At 47.0% G+C, this 23,641-nt stretch overlaps 1 protein-coding gene across 4 annotated transcripts in view; it reads left to right on the top strand.

Moving 5' to 3' along the window:
• ETV1 (ETS variant transcription factor 1) overlaps positions 1 to 23,641 on the top strand; it is a 90,366-nt gene that overhangs the window by 56,824 nt on the left and 9,901 nt on the right. For 3 of the 4 annotated variants that reach the window (XM_036762115.1, XM_036762116.1, XM_036762117.1), the window contains 3 exons: positions 16,018 to 16,086; positions 17,911 to 17,979; positions 22,094 to 22,263. In XM_036762115.1, the coding sequence (XP_036618010.1) occupies positions 16,018 to 16,086; positions 17,911 to 17,979; positions 22,094 to 22,263 (308 nt within the window). Of the gene's footprint in view, positions 1 to 4,551; positions 4,566 to 16,017; positions 16,087 to 17,910; positions 17,980 to 22,093; positions 22,264 to 23,641 lie in introns of those variants that run through there. The other variant, XM_036762118.1, reaches the window with a different exon arrangement.

Genomic DNA, 23,641 nt, shown 5'->3' with positions numbered 1-23,641 from the left:
CCCTGCTGCCTCTAGGGTCAGATGCCCATGTCTCCCTCCAATGCCCTTCGTGACCTGGCTCCCTCCTACCTTGCCAGGCTTTGTGTTCTGGGGCTTTTCCCACATACAGTATTTTCTCTCCAGTCTTTGCCCCTCTTGCCCACAATGCACAGTGGCCTCTCAGCTTAGCTCACATTCTGCTTTTCCTCAGCCTGCCCCTCCCATCCCAGTGGCACCTGCCCAGCCTTACCTGCCATTATTCTGCAGTGTTACTGCCTTTTCCTGGAGCCATACCTCTTCTCCCCCTGTGCTCTTCCCTGGTTTGAGGCCGTGTGGCCTCGGGCTCATCTGGGTAGCAGGGGGGAGCATTGGTTCTATGTTGGGGGGAGGGTCCAGCCCTCTGCCCAAGACGTACGGTCTGGGGTGAGGGGGTCATCAGAGCAGGGGCCCCAGGTAGACTGAGAGTGAGATGGAGAGAGGCGATGAGAGGAGAGGCAGGTGTTGGGAAGCAGGTCAGAGGGTGCTGATGGAAATTTTCCTTAACCTGTTTGCCTAGCATCAGGTCTATTTGCATTAATCAGCTGACCACAAGACACTGTATTAGGTGCCTGGCATACAGTAGGAGCTTAGCAAATGTGAGTTTATTGACTGGTTGATGAGCGTGAAAGAGCTTTGCAAACCTTGGAGCTGTAAGAACACGTCCTGTCACTTGGAACATAACGGGTGGAGACCAGAACAAGATTTATTTCCGCCCTTCCATGGAATAGCACACGAGAGTGATTTATGTGTTTATAGACAATGAGTCAGACTAACAGGCAACTAAAATTATCTCTAGAGTTTGCATAAATTGTTAAAAAAAACCCTCACTACATCTAGAAGCTTGAAGCCAGCTTCGATCAGGTAAATAATCATTGTTTAGTTGTTTTCAGCCATATGCGACTTTTGGTGACCCCTTTTGTGATTTTCTTGTCAGAGCTGCTGGAGTAGTTTGCTATTTCTTTCTCCAGCTTACTTTCCAATTGAGGCAAGTAGGGTTAACTAATGTTTCCAGGGTCATGCAGCTAGTAGTCTGAGATCGAATTTGAACTCGGGTCTTCCTGACTCCAGATCCAGCTCTCTGTCCACTGTGCCCCCTAGCTGCCCTAGGTAAATAATCAGGGCATAGAATGGTGAGAGGTAGAGCTGGAAGGACTCTGTGAGTCCAGGTGACTTATTTTACTGAGACCCACAGTGCTGACATGGCTTCCCTAAATCACACAAGTTGTGAGTGGCAGGACTAAGATTCAAACCCAGGCCTCTGTCCTCAAATCCATCCCCAGTTATCTTTGATGAGAACATTCTACACCATGTCACCTGGGCTCCTTGGAATCTTGTGCTTGCTCCTTGGTTCCAAGAGAAGATGATCCCTCTCAGTAGCAATGATGGGTATATGTTGAAGCTTGGAGATTTCATTGGCAAACTGCCAATAGATGCCATGGACGAAGGGAGTCAGCGGAGGGGAGGGATGGCAGAGCTACATGCCTTCCTTGTTTGCACATCAGTCCTGACTCAATCAGAGGCGCTCACGCTGCTGCTTCCCTGTGAGCCTCTACCTCAGCCTCCTTATTCCTCTGCAGTATGGCAACCCTGCTAGGAGGTTATCCTTGGCCATCAGAAGGGGGGGGGGTGGGTTGTCATCATTATGTCTGGTGAGAAAATTTGTTGTGTTTTTTTTTTGTATGTGTGGTTATTTTTAAAAAACATCTTCCCTTGCTTGTTTGGTTGATAGGGTTCATATTTTCATTTAAATGCTATTCTGAACCATTGGGTCCAGTCCAGATTCACCTCTGGAAGTTTAAGGATAAGCTCTTTGAAGGCAGATCTGCACACGGAAGGGACTTCCCAGTGGCAAATGAGTGACAATGGTAATGGGAATCTGAGGTTTCACTGAGAACTTTTTGTTGAATCAAAACAGATTTATTTTTTCTGCACCAGAAATTCTAGTCGTGAGAGCCCTCCACCCTTCATCCATCATTCCTGTATTGGGCTCCTTACCTGGTGCATCCTCCACCTAATTCATTCCCAAGTTGGCAGAGTTCTGTGGAATCTCTTGGCTCTTCATTATAGGGCTGTAGATTTAGAGTTGTGAGGCACCTTATAGGCCACATGGTCCAGCCCCTTCTTTTTACAGATGAAGAAACTGAGTCTGAGAGAGGTTCAGGTAAAAGTCATACAGGTAGTAAATGGAAGATTTGTAATTTGAACCCGGTCCTCTGACACCCAAAGCTATGTTCTTTCCACTAAGGAAGGTGCCTCAGGGGCCTTCTGGTCTGGCCTCCTTATTTTACAGATGGGTAAATTGAGGCCCAAACTAGGGAGTGATCTGCCCAAGGTCACTCAGACAGTGAGTGGCAAAGGTAGGTGGACCTTGATCCTCTGGCCAACCTTCAGCTGGCTTTCTTTATGCTGAAGCCCAAGAGTGAGATGAATGAACCTAGGCCTGCCGGAAGAGCCTTGATTAGAGATGGGATTTAGGGTTGAAGAGAGTGTGGTCACAGAGTCTGTGCCTCAGTGGGGTCTTTACTGCGCCCTGGTTCTTATCGTGACTGTTCTTCTGGGGCCAGTCAATTCTTCACTGACTCCATGGGGCAAGAGGTGGGGGCCAGGCAATAAGAAGAGAAGAGGCTGCCCCTTCTAAATTGGGTCACAGCACGATGAATACTCATGTTGCCTTCTCCTCTCCCCCAGAGCAGTTGAATACCCTATGGGTGCCTGTAGAATTGGGGCAGCACCTCACTTCTCTGCTCACTGCAGCAGCAGGTAGAGGGGGGCAGCAGTCAGGGTTAGGTCACTGACAGTGCCCTTTTGCCATCCCCTTCTCTGGCCAAGGGAAACACCTGTTTCTACTCGTTACCTGCCTGTAACTGGCAGCCAGAGCTCCTGAAATGCCCTCCTCTCGCATCGGACTCACATCAGTTCTTGGCATGCGTCTGGTACAGATTAAGCACTTTATACATTTGATTGACTGATCTCTTGGGCCCCATGGAGCCCTGTCTGGGCTGCTGGGTACTTCTAAAGGCTGAGTTTTTCACCATGACATTCTTCTAAATCTCCTAGATTTTGATGATACCCCCTTTGGCTGGGGCGATGGAAGCCCAATGGGTCTTTTGGGTCAGTAGGTTTTTCTCCTTCCCGTCCTGGATTCTCCTTGGAGAGGCTGTTCTGGATTTCCATTAGGAAATACTTCACATAGGAATATTTGGTGGATTCTCTTTGCTTAGTTGGGTTCCATCATTTCCATGCAGACTTCCTTGAACCTTCATAAAAAATTACAGATATTCCTGCAACTAAGCTGAGAAGTCTGAGAGATTCATGGATTTACTGGAGAGGAAGTAGGAGTTCTGAGCCTAGGACTTTGATGGCTATCAAACATCAGATTGCCCACCTTCTCCCACCACAATGACCTAGTCCCCTCTTCTAAGCCTCTAGGACAGGGGCCCTTAGCCTCGTTTGCAGGAAAGACTGCTGGGGCAGCCTGGGGAAGCCTCTGGCCCCCTTATGATTAAAAATAAAATGTGGAGGATCACAAAGGAAACCAATTCTATTGAAATTATTTTTTAAAAAAAAACTCCCTTCCTTAAGGTTTCTTGGCTTAGATCATGAAGAGCCAGGGAGGGGATGGGATTTCCCACCTTCCTTATCTTCTCTGGCAAACTTCTCCCTGTCTCCTGGCCTTCCCTGCTGATTTCCCTCTGTTTTCTCAACCTGCCTGACTTTCCACATGTTGGGGCTGGGGTAGAAGAGGAGGAGCAAGGGCATGGAATAGGACTGAGTAAACAACCACCATTTTCCTCAAACCTGCTTTTGTGTGTGCCCTCACCTCCACCTCCACCAATCCCCCCAGCCCCACCCAGACTGTCTTCTGTTGGACACTTCCTCTTCAAATGTGAGCTCGTTCAGGACAAGAATCATGTCTGTGCCTTCCTTTATCTTCTCAGCACTTAGCCCAGTGTTTGGCACATAGTAGTAGCTTAATAAATGTTTGTTGACTGACTGACCTGACTGGCCTTGTTAGAAACACTTAAAGATGTAGACCGGCCAGTAGTTGTTGTATCTTGAGAGCTCCAGGCTACAGGAGGCTGTGGGTGGTTGGAATGAAGAAGGGGAATGAAGAGACAGGGAAACTGAATCCAGTCCATTTAATGAGCATTTATTAAGTGCCACCCATATACAGGTCTTGCTCTAGGGGCTAAGCATACAAAAAGAAAAACAAAACAGTTCTTTGCTTCAAGGAGCTTAAACCCTCGGGTAGCTCAGTGTCCCAGTGCATAGAGCGCTAGCCCCAGAGGCAGGAAGGCCTGGGTTCAAGTGCTGCCTCACATACTTCCTAGCTGTGTTACCTTGAGCACATCATTTAACAGGTCTCTCTGCCTCAGATTCTGCATCTGTAAAGTAGGATCATAATAGCACCTCCCTCGGAGGATGGTTGTGATGATCATTTAAAGACAATGTTTATAAAGGGTATAAAAACTTTAAAGTGCTCTGTTAATGCTGGCTAGATGTTCAGATGATGATGGCTGTGCCCTTGTGGAGCAGCATGTGCCCAGGTAAGTAAATAAAAGTAAATGTCCAGGTGGGAGGGGTTCTAACTACTAGGGATGGGGGAGGGACCCAGGAAATGCCACATGTGGGGTGTGGCCCTTGAGCTGAGTCTTCAGGGGAGCTGGGGCTTCCACAGGGAGGCAATGAAGAGGGAGGGCATGGTACCCAAGGCAGGGCAGCCTATGCAAAGACACAGGAAGGTGATGGGATGGTGTATGCAGGAAACAGTGAGTGGTCCAGTCCTTCTGGAATATATGGAGTGCATGAGGGATGGAAGTGGGCCACAGGGCTAGGAAGAGCCATTGGGGCTGGGCTATTAAAGGCTCTAAATGGCAAATGGAGGTATGGGGGGGGGTGGCAGCTTCAGGAACAGCCCTGGTCTTTAGGGCTGTTGATTGTGGGCAGCTGTGTGGAAGAAGGTCTAAAGAGAGAGGCTGGAAAACAAGGATTTTGTTTCTCAGAAAGTCAGGAAATGCACTTCTATCCTTGGAGCCTGTCCCCAAGGGCAACATCGCTCTGTCCCAAGATCTTGCCATCTTGGATCTGTCTCTTGCCCTGATTCCGCCACTGCCCACACACAGCAATTTTGTCTGTGGAGAAAGAACCAGAGGGATGTTTTGTTTGTGGGTTATCTGTGAAGGTTTCCCTAGGCAGGTTGACTCTTCTTCCTGACCCTGCCTGAGCTCCCTCTAGCTTATATTTAACCCATTCCTCTCCAAGGTCCAGCCTTGGCTCCTCTTCTCCGTGGCCCAGCAACACTTTGTACAGATGGCACCCATTTCCAGGATCATGGCAGGCATCTCATTTCTCTCCCCATCGGAACCCTGTAGCGTAAGGACAACTGGGGGAGAAAGCCCTGGTCATCCAGAGCAGCTCAGCCCCCTCTTCCTGGCTCACTCCCTCTGCCATGCACAGGGAGCTCAAGATCAGGGGTACCCCTCTGCTGGTCAGCTGGGAAAGGAGAAGGCACCAGCTTCCTGGCTGAGATCCCTTTCTGAAAGGTGCTCTGCCTGCTTTATCAGTCTCCTGGGCCACATGTGCACCCCCTGTTTGCCCTAGAGAAGATCCATGGAGCTAGGATGGGCCATCTCCCGTTTTTCTAAGAAATGCTTAAATACCATCTAAATCTCCAGTTACAGTAAGTGGCTGAGCCTGGTGATTCGATTTGAGGATTGGGAGGCCCGTCTGGATTTACTCTCGGTGCATTAACCCGGGTCCGATGGACAGCGGCTGCATTTTAAGTCTGTAATGGGCAGCTGAAGGCTGCCTTAAACCAATCCCGGCCGCTTTTCCCAAGGCTGATTGATCTCAGCCCCCTCCCCTCCTTCCCCCCGGCCCTGGAAACGCAGCTGTCCATGAATGGGAGCAGCTCTGCCTGAAGGTTCATTCATAAAATGGAGTCTGAGAGGGAAGGGAAAAACAACACCCAAGCCACCAGGGAGCTGGAATGCCCATTTGTCCGGAGCTGCTGGAGGGTGTCCTGTTTCTTCAGCTGTCGCCTGCTCTTATTGGCTAGGCCTGCCTGTAACCTGAGCCTTTGCCTCGCCTCGCTGGCCTCCCAGTGTATAGTGAATGAGCAATCCTCCTCTGATGAGAAACATCCACAGGAACTGGTTGGTCTGAATTCCATTCAAATATGTCCCTCCAGCCTCAGCGAGGAGTTGGGCCAACATGGGTCTTAGGGCCAGGAGAGGGGGTGGGGAGCAGGGAGAGGCAGCAGAGGAGGCCAGAGGCTGCGTGTCTGCCTGTGCGCCTTGCGACTGAGCAGAAAACCCCTTCATCATAGGCTGTTGGAGAAAACAGCGATGGTTCCCCAAACCTTAAAGGATTCTTGGGAGTATCCAGTGACTTGGTGTAGTGGATGGAGGCTGGAGCTCTGGGAGTCAGGGTACTGGGTTCCAATCCTGTCCCCAGTCCTGGTTAGCTGTGCACCTCCAGGCAAGGTTATCTCTCAAGCCTCAGTTTCCAGTGTGATGTGTGTTGGAGGGTTTTGGTTTGGTTTGGTTTTGGATGCCAGCCTGCCATCTCATCAGAGCGGAGCACCCCTTGGGGGGCAGACCCCCCGCTGAGTTGTCAGCACGGTTCTACTGGGCCTTCTGGTCCTGGAGAGCTGCCCGAGAGGCAGGCTCAGCCTCAGCCGGTGTCCTCAGTGTCCTTATACGTAGCATGAGGTGGCTCCGAGACCCTGTCCAGCTCTAGACCATTTGGTTATGGTGATTCACCAAATTTTGGAGCAAATCTCAAAATACCATCACTGAAAGTGAGAATGACTTCATGGCGGTATTTTCCAAGAGCCTGCTTTTGCCCAGCAAGGTTGAGGATAATTATTGCTAATTATCAATTTTTACCGGAGTGTGAATCCTAGCCGGACGGTGAATGTCTGTGACCTTAATTGTGTCTAGCTTACAGTGTGGATTTCATTGCGGAGAGACATCAAACTGAGCATCCAGAAACTCACACACATGTGTACACCTGTGTACCATGTATAATATACGTGTATGTGTATACGCACACAGTGTCTGTAATATGTATCATACATACGTTAGCAGCAATGCATATGTAATATAAGATAGTATATACATATATACACCCATAATTCCTGTGTGTACGTATACCTTTTATATTTGATTATACACACACATATACACACATTATATATTATATATACACTGGGTAATACAGATCATATATACACCAGTTACTACATGTAATATAGATCAGGAAAAACATTTGCATGTATATATACATAAATACACACATATATTCATGAAGGTGAAAGGTAAGCCTCAAACAAGCACAAAACCCTCACATGTGTGCGTGTGTGTGCTTACATACGCACCCACACACACACACGCACACAAACACTCCTCTCCTTTCCTCTTTCCCTTTCCCTCCAAGAGCGAGAGAGCTCTGTTGGGGAAGCCCCTTCCCCCCTGGACTGGGCAGCAGGTGGCCAGGCTGGGTAGCCGGGCTACTCAAGCATGCTGCCCTCTCAGGGGGATGTCCCCCGGCCTGCACTGGTCAATTTCTGTTCCCCTAGAATGTTTCAGAGGGGACGAGTGGCCATTCTGCTCTCTGTCCCTTTGTGAAGAGATCATGGGAGTCTATTTCCCTTAGTTTATCGACCACTTTGTCCACATGAGGTATGAATTCGATAAAACTCACTGTGGGCAATAGTAAAAATCTCCGATAATCAAAATAGTTCAGATTTACATAACACGTCAGGGTTTGTAAAGCACCACTCAGACGCGAGCTCTTTTGCTCACTACGTGGGGCGGGGCAACAGGGTCGAAGGAGAAAAAACAGGCCTACTGAGTCCTGGCTCCCCATAATCCTGCTGTTAGGTTAGCATAGGAGGAGGCGTTCTCCACAGAGAAAGCATTATGTTGTTGCAACAGATAACAAAGTTATGGGAAGCTGTTTATTAGGGTTATTAATGTTGAAAGCAGATAGTATGGTGGAGATGAATGTGGTTGGGATTGAAGGAAGGAGGGAGGCAAGCAGGAGAAGACAGGGCCTGAGGCTTTTGGTGTGACTGAACAAACAAAACCTCTGGCGGCTGCAGACCGGCTCCATCCTGGCTCCAGTGCAGCCTGGGAGCAGCAAGGGCAAAAAACAGGCCCTAAACAAACAAGCACCAACTCCTCAGGCCCCGTTTTTCATAAACTGACTTTTGTTGGTTAAAGTGTCCAGACTGTTAATCATTTCTTGTATCCAAATCCTTGTGAGATGTACAAAGTGAGTTTCCCTTTTCAGGATACAGTTTGTATCCTTCCAACTGGATTAACTTTGGACTCATCAGAGGTTTATGACCCCGTGCACCTGGGAGATGGTCCAGACCAACTTTGCGGCTCCTGGTCATCAAGTGCTGTCCAGCACTAGCCAGAGGCTCCCGATAAGGGGCACGTGGGATGTACGAGGTAGAAGACAGGGTGTTTTGGGTGCAGCAGTGAAAGACACAGGGAGATTTGAGTTCCAGTCACACCTTTGTTGATTAACAGCTGTGACAACTCAGTTAACCTCTCTGATCCCTGGTTACCTTATCTAGGAAGCTAGAATAATCACCAGTAAAACCAATTCTTGACTCCACTGAGAGAATGCAGAGAAATGCTTTTTAGACTTTAAAGCTCTCTCCTTCCTCTTGACTTGTGCCAGGCATCCCAAGTGGGAGCTGAGCTACAGGGCAGGTCTTCCTATAGCATAGATTTCTAACCTGGCGTCTATAAACTTTTGAAAAAAATGTGATTCAGTCATTTTGTTCAGTCACGTCCAACTCTTCATGACCCCATTTGTTTTGTTGTATTTTGGCAAAGATACTTTGGACATTTCCTTCTCCAGCTCATTTTACAGATGAGGAAACTGAGGCAAGCAGGGTTAAGTGACTTGCCCAGAGTCACACAGCTAGTGAATGTCTGAGGCCAGATTTGAAATCCGGTATTCTTGGCTCCAGGTCTCACGCTCTATCCACTGCGCCACCCAGCCGCCTCCTAAAAATATATCTTAATAATCTATTTGAGTACACTTGGCTTCATTGATAGTCCTGTGTATTTGTGTTATCCATTTACATACATGATTCAGAGAAGTGCCCCATGGGCTTTACCAGCCTGATGCCAACAAGGCTGTTGACGTCAGGGTGGTAGATATCCGGGCTGGGCCAGAGACAATCCTGAGATGTCATCCTGCTCCTGAATGCTCTGTCCATTTGGAAAGCCGAAGCAGCACCAGTACCTTTCTTATAAATATTTGTGTCAGTCCGGGCAGCCATGGGAGGGAGGTGGGAGAGGCTGAAGGGATGTGCTGCTAGTCCCTGGCATTTAGACAGGGCTCTGTATTCACCCCTTTAAGCCTCACAGCAAACCCAGTGAGCTAGACAGAGTGGGTATGATTACCCCATTTTACTGATGAAGAAATTGAGGCCTAGAGAAATTAAGTGGCTAATTTGCAGTCACTCCATTAGCTGGAGCCCGAAGCTGGGTTTGAACTCAGGTCTTGATTTGAGGTTAAGTGCTTTAACTATCACTGCCTCATTTCTAGACAGAACCATTTGCTGGGCTGACTTATTGTTCAGGCACAGAGAAAAAACAATACCCTCAATGCTGTGAGCTGAGTGCATTTTCCCAGATCATTTTACAGATTGGGAAGCTGAGGCTTGTAGGCATCAATATTTGCAAAGCCCTTCCCTTGCATTTAAAAAGAAATCCCACGTCCAAGGAGAAACTGAGGATGATGAGGCTAGGCAGTGGTTCATATGAAAGCGCCTCGGAGAGAAGGGGCAGGCCTAATGGACTAACTATTTTAGCTCTGATATGAGCATAGCAGAGAGTTTGGGGCTCGAGATGTCAGGCCATGGGAACCGTCCCTGGGCTGAACCCTCAATGACTGCATCTGGAGAGTGAAGGGGCTTTTTCAGCTCTGCCTGTAGTTGACTTAACTCTTAGGTTAAGATGCTTTTGTTAATCTTGAGCCAAACCAGGCCTTTGAGAAACTTCAGGCCAGTGGGGGCTCAAGGGTTCCTCCATTGATGAAGCAAAGTATCTGTTCTCTCCTTGCTAAGCCCTTGGGAACAAACCTGAGCCTCCAGTAAAGACATGAACCCCAAAGGAAGATCCCAGAGCCTCCATGCTTTGTCTTGTAAAGCTACAAAATACAGGCCAAGGAAAGAGGAGACACCATTATGCCTTCATCTATTGGTGCTCCTTTCCCTCTCCACATTTACGCATGAAGTTTGGTAAAAATAGCATGTTTGGGAGGGCAGAAAAGCAGGCTAGTGACAGTGGGAGCTTCCCTTGCATGTTCAGTACACTGGAAAGACGTCACCAATGGGGGCCCGAAGAGCATACTGCTTTGAATTTCTGTGTAACGTAAGAGAGCTGTGCATTCCTGACCAACTCATCTGTGACCAGTGATAGCTCTGTGAAACCCAACACAGCCTCTGTGGGTTGGGGCTGGAAGAAGCCAGGGTCGGGTCAGTGGGTAGGGAAGTGACAGCCACACATGGAACCACTTACTCACACGTTCACTTTAGAACAGTGATGCCCCCTTCCCAACCCTGTGTCAGGGCCTATTGCTGTGAGAGTGGTGTACAACTCAAATAGAAATGGGGATAAAGATCTCTGTAGGCCTCATGTTGACTTAGAAAATCACACATTAACATTGTCTATGTTCAACTATATTTGCATTTCTTTAATTAAATATTTCCCAATTACATTTTGTTCTGGTTCAGCCACACTTGGAAGTGTTGGGGGCTGCTGGCCACATGTTTGATGTCTCTGATGTAACAGGTGGCATGACCCAGGCGTACATTTTTCATATTTCTTTAAAATTAAAATTCAGTGCAAATGCTTTTCACATTTTGCAGGCCAGACATCAAATTATGCATAGTTTAGGTAACTAGATGAAGTGGGGGGATGGATGGATAGACAAATAATAATTATGATGATTGCTGGTATTTACATGGTACCTTGAGGGCTTGAAAAATGTTTCACATCCATTATCTAATTTGGATAGATGGCTGGATAGGGTGATAGATGAAGAGATGTTTGGTGAATTGAATCGGATATCAGGATGTATAGCTATCGGACATGTGGATCAAGACAGTGAATGAATGGATGAATAAATGAATGAGAAAAAAAACCTTTGTTAAGGAATACCATCTGGCATACAAATACAGAACCAAAGACAGTCCATTCCCCATATCAAGAAGCTTACATTCTAATAAGGGAGACAACGCAAATTGGGGATATTTGTCATTTGAGGACAGCATCAATAAGAAAAAAACAAGGAATTAATTACGGATTTAATTAATCTTACTTTGAGGTTGCCTTTGCCCTTGTCATTTTTGTCATTTTTTAAAAATTAGAAACCATTCTTCTTAAAAACTCTTGTTACATGGTGTGTGTGTGTGTGTGTGTGTGTGTGTGTGTGTGTGTGTGTGTGTGTCTAAGAGACAGTGAAATTCATGTTTCAAGCAACGCCTTGGCAACCTGGCTATCCAAGTCCCCTCTCCTGTGTTGTTATGACTTAATCAAAAGAAAATACCTGTCCTCAGCGTGTGCGACCAAAGGTTTGCTTTTGAAGCAGCTGCTGAACCAGTTAAAATACTTGGGAGTTATAGCCGAGCATTTAGTCCAACGTCAAGCGGCCAGGCCAAATTTCATTGGCTGGATTTTTTATTCGATAAGGTGGACTTGAAAGCAGCAGGCAATTTAATTAGCCGTAATTCTTCTGGGCAAGTCATTACTTTGATGAATTTCAGAGCAATGTTTATGGCTCCTAATTAACCATGTTAGTCATTTGATTGAATAATCACTTTGGAAATGTTTCTACAATCTGATTAGAGTCTGACCCACTCTGAGAGTCATAAATTAACTGATCGCACTTTAGAATAACAAGACTAGTTACTTCGTGACAGATAAACTCTCCTTCAGTCTATTTTTCAGTCCTCTCTGGGCTGGTTCAAAGGTCCAAGTTAGGGAGAGAAATGATAGTTAGCACAGATGAACCTCCAGTTCCAAAGACAAATCTCCATACACGCCACGGGAAGGAACGTAGACTTTAGAGGGGAAGGTTATTGGGATGACCCATCAGGTCACCAGCTGCAGAGCAGGGACCATCTTGTGGCTCTTTTTGTATCCCTACTTCTTAGCATAGTGCCCAAGACATAGTAAGTCCTATTAAGAGTTTGTTGATTGATTAAGATGCTTGTTGACTGAGAGCCTGGTATCAAGGATGCTGCTTTTCCCCCTGATCTATGACCCATCCCTTTGGCAAGCACACATCTCCAAGGTCTGGGTGACCTGGAATGGGGGGGAGAGCGCCTAATGGAGGAGATTCCAGACCCCTTGCCCTTTGAGATTCGTTGGCATATCAGTAACCAGGGCTCTCTTCATTGTGGAACACTCGGAATGCATCACTGAAGAATCTCCAAGGAAATAGAAAAGACAAGATGTACTCTAACTAGCGCCCTAAACATGTGAGGGGCATTTAGTAAGGCTGCCCTCTATGCCAGGCACTGGGAGGAGCTGTTTCCCCTGTCTCACTGAGCCAAATGGCATCTGTTCAGGTTAAAAAATATATACACACACACATCCTTTTGTGCCATAGATCTCAGATCTCTGGCCTTCTTGACATCTGCCCATTTCTTTTCAAATAAGGCTGGTTCTCAAATGAATCTTCTCGATGAGGTTTGGTATCTCAGAGATGTTCTGAAGCTAATGTCACCTTCATCCCCCTCTGACGCACATGCCAGCTTGTACTCTGTAGGTCCCCTGAACATCCCCGGGACAACCCCATACACAATAATGATGGCAGTGTTGACACATCCCTCATTCTAACCCCACCCCTCGTCCCCCCATTTGGTCACCTCTCATCTAGACTCTCGCCATAGCCGTCTTTTTGGACTCCCCATATCATACTCTTCCTTGTTCACCCACTTGCCGCCTGGCTGCCAGAATCATCTTTCTAAAATATAGGTCTGGCCATGTCACACCTTTGCTCAAGGATTTTCAGTGGTTCCCTAGTTCCTCTGGGATCAAATAAAAATCCTCACCCTGGCATTTAAAGTCCTTCACAATAGATCTTCAGCCTACCTTTCCAGGCTTATTACCTATGACTCCCCATCACTCTGTACATTCTAGGGAAGATGACTCATTCACTGTTTCTCAGACACAGCATTTCTTCCCCACCTCCGTGTCTTTTCAGAGGGTTCCTCCCCATGCTTGGAGCCTACTCGTTTCTGATCTCCTTCTCTAAGAATCCCTGGTTTCCTTGAAGGCTGAGCTTAGGTGCCACCTGATCCTGGCAGCCTTTACTGAAATGCCGTGTTGTTAGCACAAGTTACCCTCATCAGATCTTATCTATAGGAATTCTTCCCCCCCACCCCAGTAAATAGCCTTTAGAGTCCTGAGAGCAGGCGCTCCCTTGTTTTGTCTTAATAATTCAAAAATCTGTTAGACTGGGTGGAGTGAAAAGATTTCTGCTTTCTCCTATGGGAGGGTGAGGTCTTTGTCCTCCCAGGCGGTGAGAGACACATTCTGCATCCTTCTTGCACTGGACAAGAGAACTGGGCAGCTGTTTTAGCCAGCCTCACTCCAGCTGGGTGGCAGTTGGTATAATTATTTTTGTGGTATTGGGTTAGAATGAGTAAAATGAAACCTTTGCAAGCCAGCAGAGATGACAGTCATTCATGCTGCTAGGCACGAGAGGGGCTTGCCAGAGGAACTCGCTGAGATCATCACCATCCAGTCTTTGGGAGATCACTGACCTCAGCTCTTTGGGGACTCAAAAGAGAATCAAATCCCCAGGAATTCTGTTTTGCCAGGAATGCCAGCGAGCAGAGACTGTGCCCAGAAGGGATGTCGTCACTCTCATGCCAGGAGAGATGCAGCCACAAGGTCGCTAGACCTGGGCACAAGCAGCTTCTTCTGAAGATTCCATTTATTTACTGATCACCTCACATGAGAAGGGTGGGGCTCAGATTTTCATTAGAATGGCTGATGCCTTTTTGTGGCCAATAAGTTGATTTTGAGGATTTTCTTTTGCTTGTTTTTTGTCTCTCTGTGAAGAATCCGTGTTATCAATTTATGAAACTGAAAGTAGGGAGACAAAGGCTTCAGATTGCATGGAAAAAATATTAGAATCCTGTCCTGAAATGGGCATAAGTTCTATTAAATGGGTCATATTCTTGAAGAAGAGTGGACAGTGAGTGTAGGGAGACCTGACATCAGAGCCTGGAAGACAAGGGTTCAAATCCTACCTTCCATATAGACTTGCTTTTTGACCTTGAGGAAGCAACTTACCCAGATCCCTCAGTTGGTCATTTACATAGTGGATGCCATCCTGCATTGGTAGAGAGACTTTATTCACTGGGAGTCCCATTTCCCTATGAAACTGTAGGTGTAGTCCATGTTTTTTTTTAATTTTTTCTTTTATTATGAACCCACATCAATGGAGTAAAAATTCAGAGCAGACTTCTGAACAGAGGATTTTTAAAACCAGATAGAGTTATTTGGGAACCAACTGGTCTATTGGAATACATTCTCTTAGCAAGAGTCTGATTGCTAATGGAAGTTTAGCTCCCATTAACAAGTATAAATTCATCTATTGACCTGGAGAGAAGCCACGTGGCTCATTGAGAGTGGGGCAGGGCAGCTCTTTTGGAAATGGATAAATGTTCATGTTTTAATAGCAATATTTATGTTTTCCTTTCTTTGCTTACTTAAAGAGTTGTCAGGCAGAGGCTAGAATTATCTCAATGATATTTCCTTGTATATAACTGAGGAGTCCATATGATAAGTGAGTAAACATTTTTACGTGGAATTATGGATTTGATGCCGGTGGGGGGGTGGTATCTCTAAGACCATCGAATTCAAGCTCTGTGTTACAGATGAGGAATATGAAATTCAGAAAGTTTAGTGACTTGTCCAAAGTCACACAGAGTGACTGTCAAAGCAGGGACCAGACATTCCCAGCTTCTAATCCAATGTTCTTTCCATAAACTATGTTGAAAAGAAAGGCGATGATTTAATATATTGATGTAGAATTTTCCTCTCTAAAAATTCTTTAACACAGGTAACTAATAAATGCTTTGTGAACGAGTAAAAACGTGGAGCAATTTCATCATGAGCACGGCAGACACCTGCCATGATGGTGGACGTGTGGTAACTCAGTTCATGGGCCATAGGAAGGCTTCCACATGTAAAAGACAGTGCAATATATTCATATAGAGAAAACTAATTAATTAAAGGGGCTCCTAGTGATTAAATTGGCTTCAAAAGGTTAACTGCTGCCTTGTTACTTGGTTATCCTTCCTATCATCTTGTTTGGGTTGGACATTCCAAGAGAAGATGATAATGGTGTCTGGGAGAGAATATGGTGCAAGGACTTGGGAGAGCTGGGCTCTCATCTTGGCTCTACTACTTATGACCTCCTTAGGCTTCTCTTTCCTCACCTATAAAGTGAAGGACTCAGATTAGATTATGACCAAAGTCCTTTCTAGCTGTCCTTCCTATGAGAACTGTAAAATGAAGACACTGTACTACAATCAGTAAGCATTTATTAGTTGACTACTGCATCCAGCTCTGCGATATCTTTGGGATGGGGGTTTGCCCAGATGGTCGGGTGCTGATGTTTCACTTTACTCTTGTACGATACAGACCACTATTGTGCCATACAGTGATGACTTCCCAGCCACCATTATCATAGCTGAGTGGTCGTGGGAGCTGGCCAGTAGCATGGTTGCTTTTTGATGAATGTTTGACATTCCACATGTCTTCTAGAAGCTTGGCATCCCTCCCACCCAAGGTGCCCTCCATGCTTTGAGTGTGTCTGTGATGATCATGGTACATGGATGGAGAATCCATCATGTTCACTTTTGCTTCTCTAGCTATGGTTATGACACTAAACTAGTGCCCGTTGCCCTTCCAGATGCCCTCTGACTAATGTTGTGTTCCCTTACAGAAGTGCCTAGCTGCCACTCCATTTATATGCGGCAAGAGGGCTTCCTGGTGCACCCCAACAGAACAGAGGGTGAGTCTGCTCATTCTCTGACCCAACCTCTAGCCCCCAGGAGAACATAGAGCATTTTCTCCATTTTCAAGGAATGGCTCCAGGATTATGGGACCTCACCCATGGGCCCGTTTTACCAAAAAAAAAAAAAAAAGAGTTCTCAGCTGGGAAAGTTAAATGGGCATTTTCAGTTATGACTCTGGTATTGCTGGTGGTATCACAGGGCTTGTATGAGGCCACCAGCATGTTTGGCTTTTTGCCGTGCCAGCATCCACATCCTTTGATGGCGTGGTGAGTGAATGGTGGGCACACCTGACCCTCTGTCCATCAGGATCTATTTTTAAGGAATCTTACCTGGCAACTCCCAGCCTTTGCTTTCCCCCAAGATAGCCATTGGATTGACGTATACAAGTTTCCTCCTTTCCTCCTCACCCCTCCCCTCTCCCCTCCCCTCCCCTCCTCTCCCCTCCCCTGCCCTCCCCTCCCCTGCCCTTCCCTCCCCTCCCTATCCCCTCCTCTCCCCATCCCCTCCTCTCCCCTCCCCTGCCCTCCCCTCCCCTGCTCTTCCCACCCCTCCCTATCCCCTCCCCTCCCCTCCCCATCCTCTCCTCTCCTCTCCTCTCCTCTCCTCTCCTCTCCTCTCCTCTCCTCTCCTCTCCTCTCCTCTCCTCTCCTCATTCTCTCTCTCTCTCTCTCTCTCTCTCTCTCTCTCTCTCTCTCAATCTCTCTCCTTCCCTCCCTCTCTCTTTCTCTTCTCTCTCTCCCCTCTGTTTCTCTCACTTCTCTCTCTCTCTTGGATTTTCTATCTGATATGGTAAAAAGATCACTAAACTTGAAGCCAGAAGCCCTGAGTTAGAATTGTGCTCCCAACCCTCACTGCCTTTGTGACCTTGGGCAGGTTGCCCACATCTTCATCTGTAAAACAAGAGGGAGTTAATTAGAATGATCTCTGTGTGCCTGGGTCCTTATTGATTCTCCTTCTGACTCTACTGGGGAAGGTGTTCCCACCGGGTGTCTGAAACTCCCATAGGGATCTCACTTACCAAGTGAGAAATGTGCTTTATTTTCTATCCAAGCTAGGAAGAAGGGCTGGGCACCGGCCAGGGACTTAGCCCCCAAGTTCTCATCCAGGCTTTGCCACTTAGTGATGAGGTCACCCTGGGCTAGTTACTGAATGACCTTGAGCCTCAGTCTCTGCATTTGACAGATGAGGGAGTAGATTCCATGACCTTCAAGGTCTTGTTTAGCTCTGAGTCTCTGATCCCAGATGGATTAGGCCCTTGGATCAGGCTCTCTCAGGGCTGGGTTTTCTAGGGACCTTTCTTTTAGGCATCAGGCCACCCCTGGAGAGATGTACTTGCTTCTAAACCTGGACACAGGTTTCTCAGGTAGATTATAGGCTTTGCATTAATCGTATGCATCAAGTGAGATGATCTATGTAAAGGACTCTGTAGTCCTTAAAGCCATAGCTACCTAGTTGTTATTATCGTTATCAGTAATCATACTGTTGTTATGTCCCATGCCTAGGGGCTTAATAAGTGCTTGCTGATTGATTCAATGAGTTGATGATATCACAGTGATGGGATGGTTGTTTCAAGGCAGTCATAGAAAACACCTTGGAGGCTGCCCCTACCCAACCTGGTCATGTTACAGGTGAGGAAAGAGGCCCTGGCTTGGCCTTACAGGTCTGAAGTGCCAGAACTGTGATGGGTTTGATGCTCTTCAGTCAAGGCCATTTTGGAGGGGATGCACAGACAACATGGCGGGCCTTGCCTTGCTTTTGAAAGCTATTCATGAAAGCCTTTCCTTCCTGAGTCCTTCACTGATCTCCTTTTTCTCCTGCAGGTTGCATGTTTGAAAAGGGCCCCAGGCAATTTTACGATGACACCTGTGTGGTCCCAGAGAAGTTTGATGGTATGTTCTTTTTTACCTTATTGGCATCCCAAGAACCCGGGGCATGGGGACAATAGCAATCTATAGTCAGTCAACAAGAATTATTCAAGGCCTGTTGCATGTCTGATGCTGTTGCCAGGTGCTAGGGATGCAGAAACAAAAAAGCAAGACCCCCTACCCACGATGAGTTTCCATTTGAATGGGGGAAACAGCATGCAGGTATAAGGGCAGCTGGGGCAGGGCACAGTGGATAGGGCCTTGGCCCTGGGGTCACAAAGACCTGCATTCAAATCTGGTCTTGGATACTGATTAGCTGTATGACCCTGGCAAGACTCTTCACTCTATTTGCCTCAGTTTCCTGAACTATGAAATGGGAATAATGATATACCCTGCTTCATAGGGTTGTTGTGAAACATTTTGCTAGCCTTAAAGGCAGATATGAATGCTAGTTGTGATCATATGAGCATTTGTAAAAAAATACCAAAGAAAGGCTAAGTTATTTGGGGAGGAAGGCATCAGCAGCTAGTGGAATAAGGGCAGGCAGATTCCAAATATAATCTTTGACCTGTACCCATCCATTGCTCACCGCTAAGTCTTCCAACAGGATCCTGTCCCACAAGCCCCCAGTCAGAAGGTCTGGTCTCTATCATTGCCTGTAGGTCCATGGGACATGCAGAGGAAAGGTCTTTCTGGCCTGTTGAGAGGGGGAGCAGTGGAAAGGAGAGTTTCTGAGGACCTGATGGTTGTATCCAGCTTGTTATTTGAGATTTATTGGAAGCTGATCCCATAATTAACAAGGCCAGGCTGAAGGCATGTTCCTCTGGTGTTAATGGGGACTGAAGAATTCTCCTAGGTTCTTGCTTGTCCCTGAAAAGATGAGTTATGAAGCACACAACAGCAGGGGAGACTCACTTTTCCAGGGCTTGGGGGGCCTGGGGAAATGTGATCTGTTAGCATGACTCTGAGTGCTGATGGGTGGGTATTCTCTCCCAAGGATCCCTGGCTTCCAGGCAGATGAGCCCCAGGTCCATCCTGGCAGGGCCACGATGGCCCGGGCAGCAGTCAGAATCTCTGAGTGAGCTGAGAACAGGAGTTCCAGTCAAGGGACAGCACATTTCTCTGGAGCAGCCTCTCTATTTTCCCTTGATTGGCAAACAACAGGAGGCAAGCAGGAGCCCTCTGATTAGCTGATTGCAGTGGCTTCAGGAGGCAGGGCTGTGATGAGTTGGGGGCAGCAAGTGCTTTTTATTACTATTAATTTGTTTTTATAAATAGCCCGATGTATGTCCTGGGAGCTTGCTGATGCCTGCTCTGTCCTTTCTCTCCTAGTTCAGGTCTTAATTCACCCAAACCTCATCCTGCCATCCTTATTCCCATCTTTCAGTACTTCCTTTGTGGGGAGCCCATAAACACAACTGAACACATATTGTGATTAGCATGAAGATTTGGCGACCGTATACTTTGAAAAAGAATCGTAACAAATTTGGTGATGAACATACAGAGAAATGTCATTTGCTGCCTATTGATAACATTGCCACTGAAACAGAAGGGTAGAAATGGAAAAGAATCTCCTGTGTATAATTCATGAGGCCCTCAAGGGACTTTCCTGCCCACAGGATTTGTGTCCTGTGCATTAACCCATGTGACTTGACTCAAATCATGCTCTTGGTCAAATTTGCCTCCTGACCATCTGCAAAAAAAAGTCCCTACGATGTGTCTTGTCTTCTGTTAGTCAGTGAAAAATGCCCAGATGGCATCTGGGGTGAAGCTTTGGGGTAAATACCATAGCCAAGCTTGTAGCATTGTAGCATATCTATCTCTCTCTGTCTTTATGTCTCCTCTCCTCTCCTCTCCTCTCCTCTCCTCTCCTCTCCTCTCGTCTCCTCTCCTCTTCTCTCCTCTCCTCTCCTCTCGTCTCCTCTCCTCTCCTTTCCTTCCCTCCTGTCTCTCTGTCTCTGTCTCTCTCTGTCTCTCTCTGTCTCAGTCTCTCTCTCTCTCTCTCTCTCTTCTCTCTGTCTTCTCTCTGCCTCTCTTCTCTCTCTCCCCAGTGAGGCTGTAAGACAGGTGTAGGTTGGGGGCAGCACTTGGCACACAATCAACTGAGATACCAGCATGAGACACAGAGCCAGGAGGTGGTATATGTGTGTGTGCATATGCGTGTGTGTATGTGTACACACACACACACACACACACACACATACACACACACACATATATATATATATATATATATATATATATATATATCATTCCAAATCAGAATCAGGGTCCCTCAGAGTAGCACAAGGCCACATAACTCAAAAACAAGCCCCTCTGTGATGTGCTCTGTAAGTGGTCATCTCTCTTGCCAGGAGGGGGATCCTGTGCCCTCCTGAGCCAGTGCAGCCTGCTTTTTGATGGCTCTTGGTGTTGTTAGGTAGAGGGAGGTTGACTCCCTTAAATGAAGCCTAAATTTGCTTCTGTGCACCTTCCATCAGTGCTCCTATGTCTGGCATCAGAGGCCAGGAAGAACAAGTCCGGTTTATCTCCTGTATTTCAGCTCCTTAGAGGATGGAGGATCACAGTCAGGCTTCCTTCATCTTCTCTCCTTTTGGCTAAAAATTCTCCGTTCCTTGGCACCGGTCTCTGTGAGGCACAGCCTGGAGGCCCTTCCTAAGCACTGCTTGCCTTCCTCTGGAAGGTCTCCAGTTGATCAGTGGCTTTCTGAAATGTGCTTCCCAACCTGAAGGGGACTCTCTGGGGGTGGGCTGGTGGGGCTCTGGACATGGAAGACATTGGCAGGATTGGCCAGTTCCCTAGTCTTGAATTTTTGGCCTCTTTATGCTCCTCTTTTGCCTTTCTACATTGTCCTCTTGATTCATAGGGCCCGAAGTCCCGGGTACATTGACTCTCTAGACCAGAGTTTCTTAACCTAGAGGCTGGCTACTTGGAAAAACAAACAAATGTACACACATATGTATATATTCCCTATGCATATATGCATATATATGTATGAATATTTACATATATGGCTATATTTAATATAATTGATTTCCTTTTCAATCCTATGCATTTTATCTTATGTATTTAAAACCATTTTTCTAGAAAGGTCCATACCCTTGATCCTACTGCTGAAGGGGCTATAACACACACACACACACACACACACACGCACACGCACACGCACACGCACACGCACACGCACGCAGACACACACAGTTTAGAACCCCTGATTCAGACATTTGTCCAATATACCATAAGTGCCCAGAATAGTGCCAGACACAAGCATTTAATGAATGCTTATTGGTTTTTTGAGTGACTGGTTGACCCTGGCAGGAGGAAGTGGTGCTGATTGGATGCATGGGGAGGGATCCTCAAAGGCAAAGGTGTGCCAGTGTTAGTAGGCTAAGAAAGCTATTAGTGTAGGCTGCACAAAGGATTGTGTCTATAGACCTGGCTGGCTAAGATTGGAGTGGCTAATTACCACATTGTGGCCTGGGGAGGGGGGGAGATAAAATTTAGAGTCACAGCAAACGGCCAAACTGTCAACTCAGCCATAGAAGATTTTGTAATCTTTTAAGCCAGCACTTTGCATAGTGCTTGGCATGTACATAGTAGGCAATTAATAAATGCTTACTGACTAATTGACCAAATGATTGATCTGTTCTGGTAGAGGGAAACCACACTGGTGAGATCATGAATCCCTGGAGTAGTGAAGTATGATGCTGAAAGGGTGTTTCTCGGGGCAACTAGGTGGTGCAGTGAGTAGAGCACCGGCCCTGGAGTCAGGAGGACCTGAGTTCAAATCCAGCCTCAGACACTTGACACATGTACTAGCTATGTGACCTTGGGCAAGTCACTTAACCCCAATGCCCTGCCAAAAAGCAAAAAACAAAAACAAAAATGGATGTTCCTTTCTTCCCCTAGTGTCCCAGGCAACATCCCAGAGCCCACTCTGGTGAGGGCATCCGTACAGATGCCTGGATGATGATAGTTCTGAGCAGAACATCCCCACCAATGCTCCTCCCATTGCTAAGAGCCCCCACTCATTCCCGCCGGCCAATCCTGGTCTAGTCAGATGCCCACAAGCAATGGTGGGGCCATTTTCCTCCTTCCTGATTTTTGCTTAATGAGGCTTGTTTTTGCCCCATATCAGGAGATATCAAGCAAGAGCCGGGGATGTACCGTGAGGGACCCACATATCAACGGCGGGGTTCGCTGCAGCTGTGGCAGTTCTTGGTGGCCCTCCTTGACGACCCCTCAAATTCCCATTTCATTGCTTGGACTGGCCGTGGCATGGAGTTTAAACTGATTGAGCCTGAAGAGGTGAGTTTTGGAAAACCCTAATTAATGAGGGTTGGAGGGAGAAGGTGTCAATAGGCTTTGTTGAAGGCAGCGAGAAAGGCTTTTTGTTGTTTTTTTTCCCAATGCTTGTGGGGAAACCTTGTCCTAAAGTGGCAAAGACACAAATGAACGTCATAGAATTTCTTAGGCGCACACGATGGCTGGTCACTGTGAGCCACAAAGAGTAAGACAGCCACTTTCCTCCAGGTTTAGATACTCAGGGGTGGGGGGTGGGGCGGAGATGACATAGAAGAGAGGATAAGTAGAGGAGTCCCAGGGGTACTGAGTTGATCCCTAGCATGTTCAGTCACCATTTTCTTTCTTGCAACAATGGATTTGGGTTGCTCTGTGCCCAGAGGAAGAGGTTAAATAGGGGAAGGGCGGGGGAAGGGGAGACAAGCCCAGAGGTAGAAGCACATGGTCCATATGCTCCATCACATCCAGAGGCAGATGTTGACAGGGTGTTGGTGCCTGGCTACAGAACAGGTGGCAGCAGACCCCCGAGCCACAAGAATGGGCCTCAGAAGCTTCCTTTCAAGCTTCGTGTCAATAGCAGACTTCCCTGGCTTCTCAGCTGGGCTCTTAGTGCTTGCGGCCTGACTGGCTGGGCCTTGGCCCCCTGGTGGGCCTTAGCATGCTGTTCTATGCCTGGGGAAAGCATGAAAATCAGATGAGGCAGGGGGCAGGCTATCAGCTCACCCTTTTGTGAGGCCACCCATTTTTAACTAAAGCTTTTTGCTTAACAAATCACGTAGAAACCAAATCACACAAATCAATTCCAAGTCTGCATGGCCAGGCTAGAAATAAACATTTCCATCTAAAGTAACAGGTACCAGCAGACTTCTCAAAGTGGGTTTCCTCTAGGGTGCTTCACAATTTTGCTCTCTTTGTAAAGAGGGACACAGCTGAGATTGGGCACAGGCTTATTGGGGCAGCCAGTGGCTTGAAAAGTCTAAAACTAAAGCTTTCTGCTAGGGGTAGGACAAAGGTTACTAAGTATACTGCAGATGACTAGATTTCTCCTTCTTTACATAAACATTTCAGGGGATTCTTTTAGGACTAGGTGAATATCTGAAAGTGGGGAATTTTGCTTTGTTATCTGTTTTCTGGGATCTGCACTGATACATCAGTCCCTTAGATTTGCCTTTGGTGTGGTTCAGAAAAGGTTAGTGAACTACAGGTTGGCTCACAGGAGTGAGAAATAAAAAGCAGAGAGAGCTGGCAGGAAGGAAGGAAGGAAGGAAAAGAAAGGAAGGAAAGAAGGAAGGAAGGAAAGGAGGAAAGAAAGGAGGAAGGAAGGGAGGGAGAGAGGGAGGAAGGAAGGAAGGACGGAAGGAAGGAAGGAAGGACGGAAGGAAGG

This window comes from Trichosurus vulpecula, chromosome 5, assembly GCF_011100635.1.
Source record: "Trichosurus vulpecula isolate mTriVul1 chromosome 5, mTriVul1.pri, whole genome shotgun sequence".
Taxonomy (NCBI): Eukaryota; Metazoa; Chordata; class Mammalia; order Diprotodontia; family Phalangeridae; genus Trichosurus; species Trichosurus vulpecula.
Note: the sequence above shows the minus strand (reverse complement) of the source record. Positions and strands in the feature narration are given on the sequence as shown.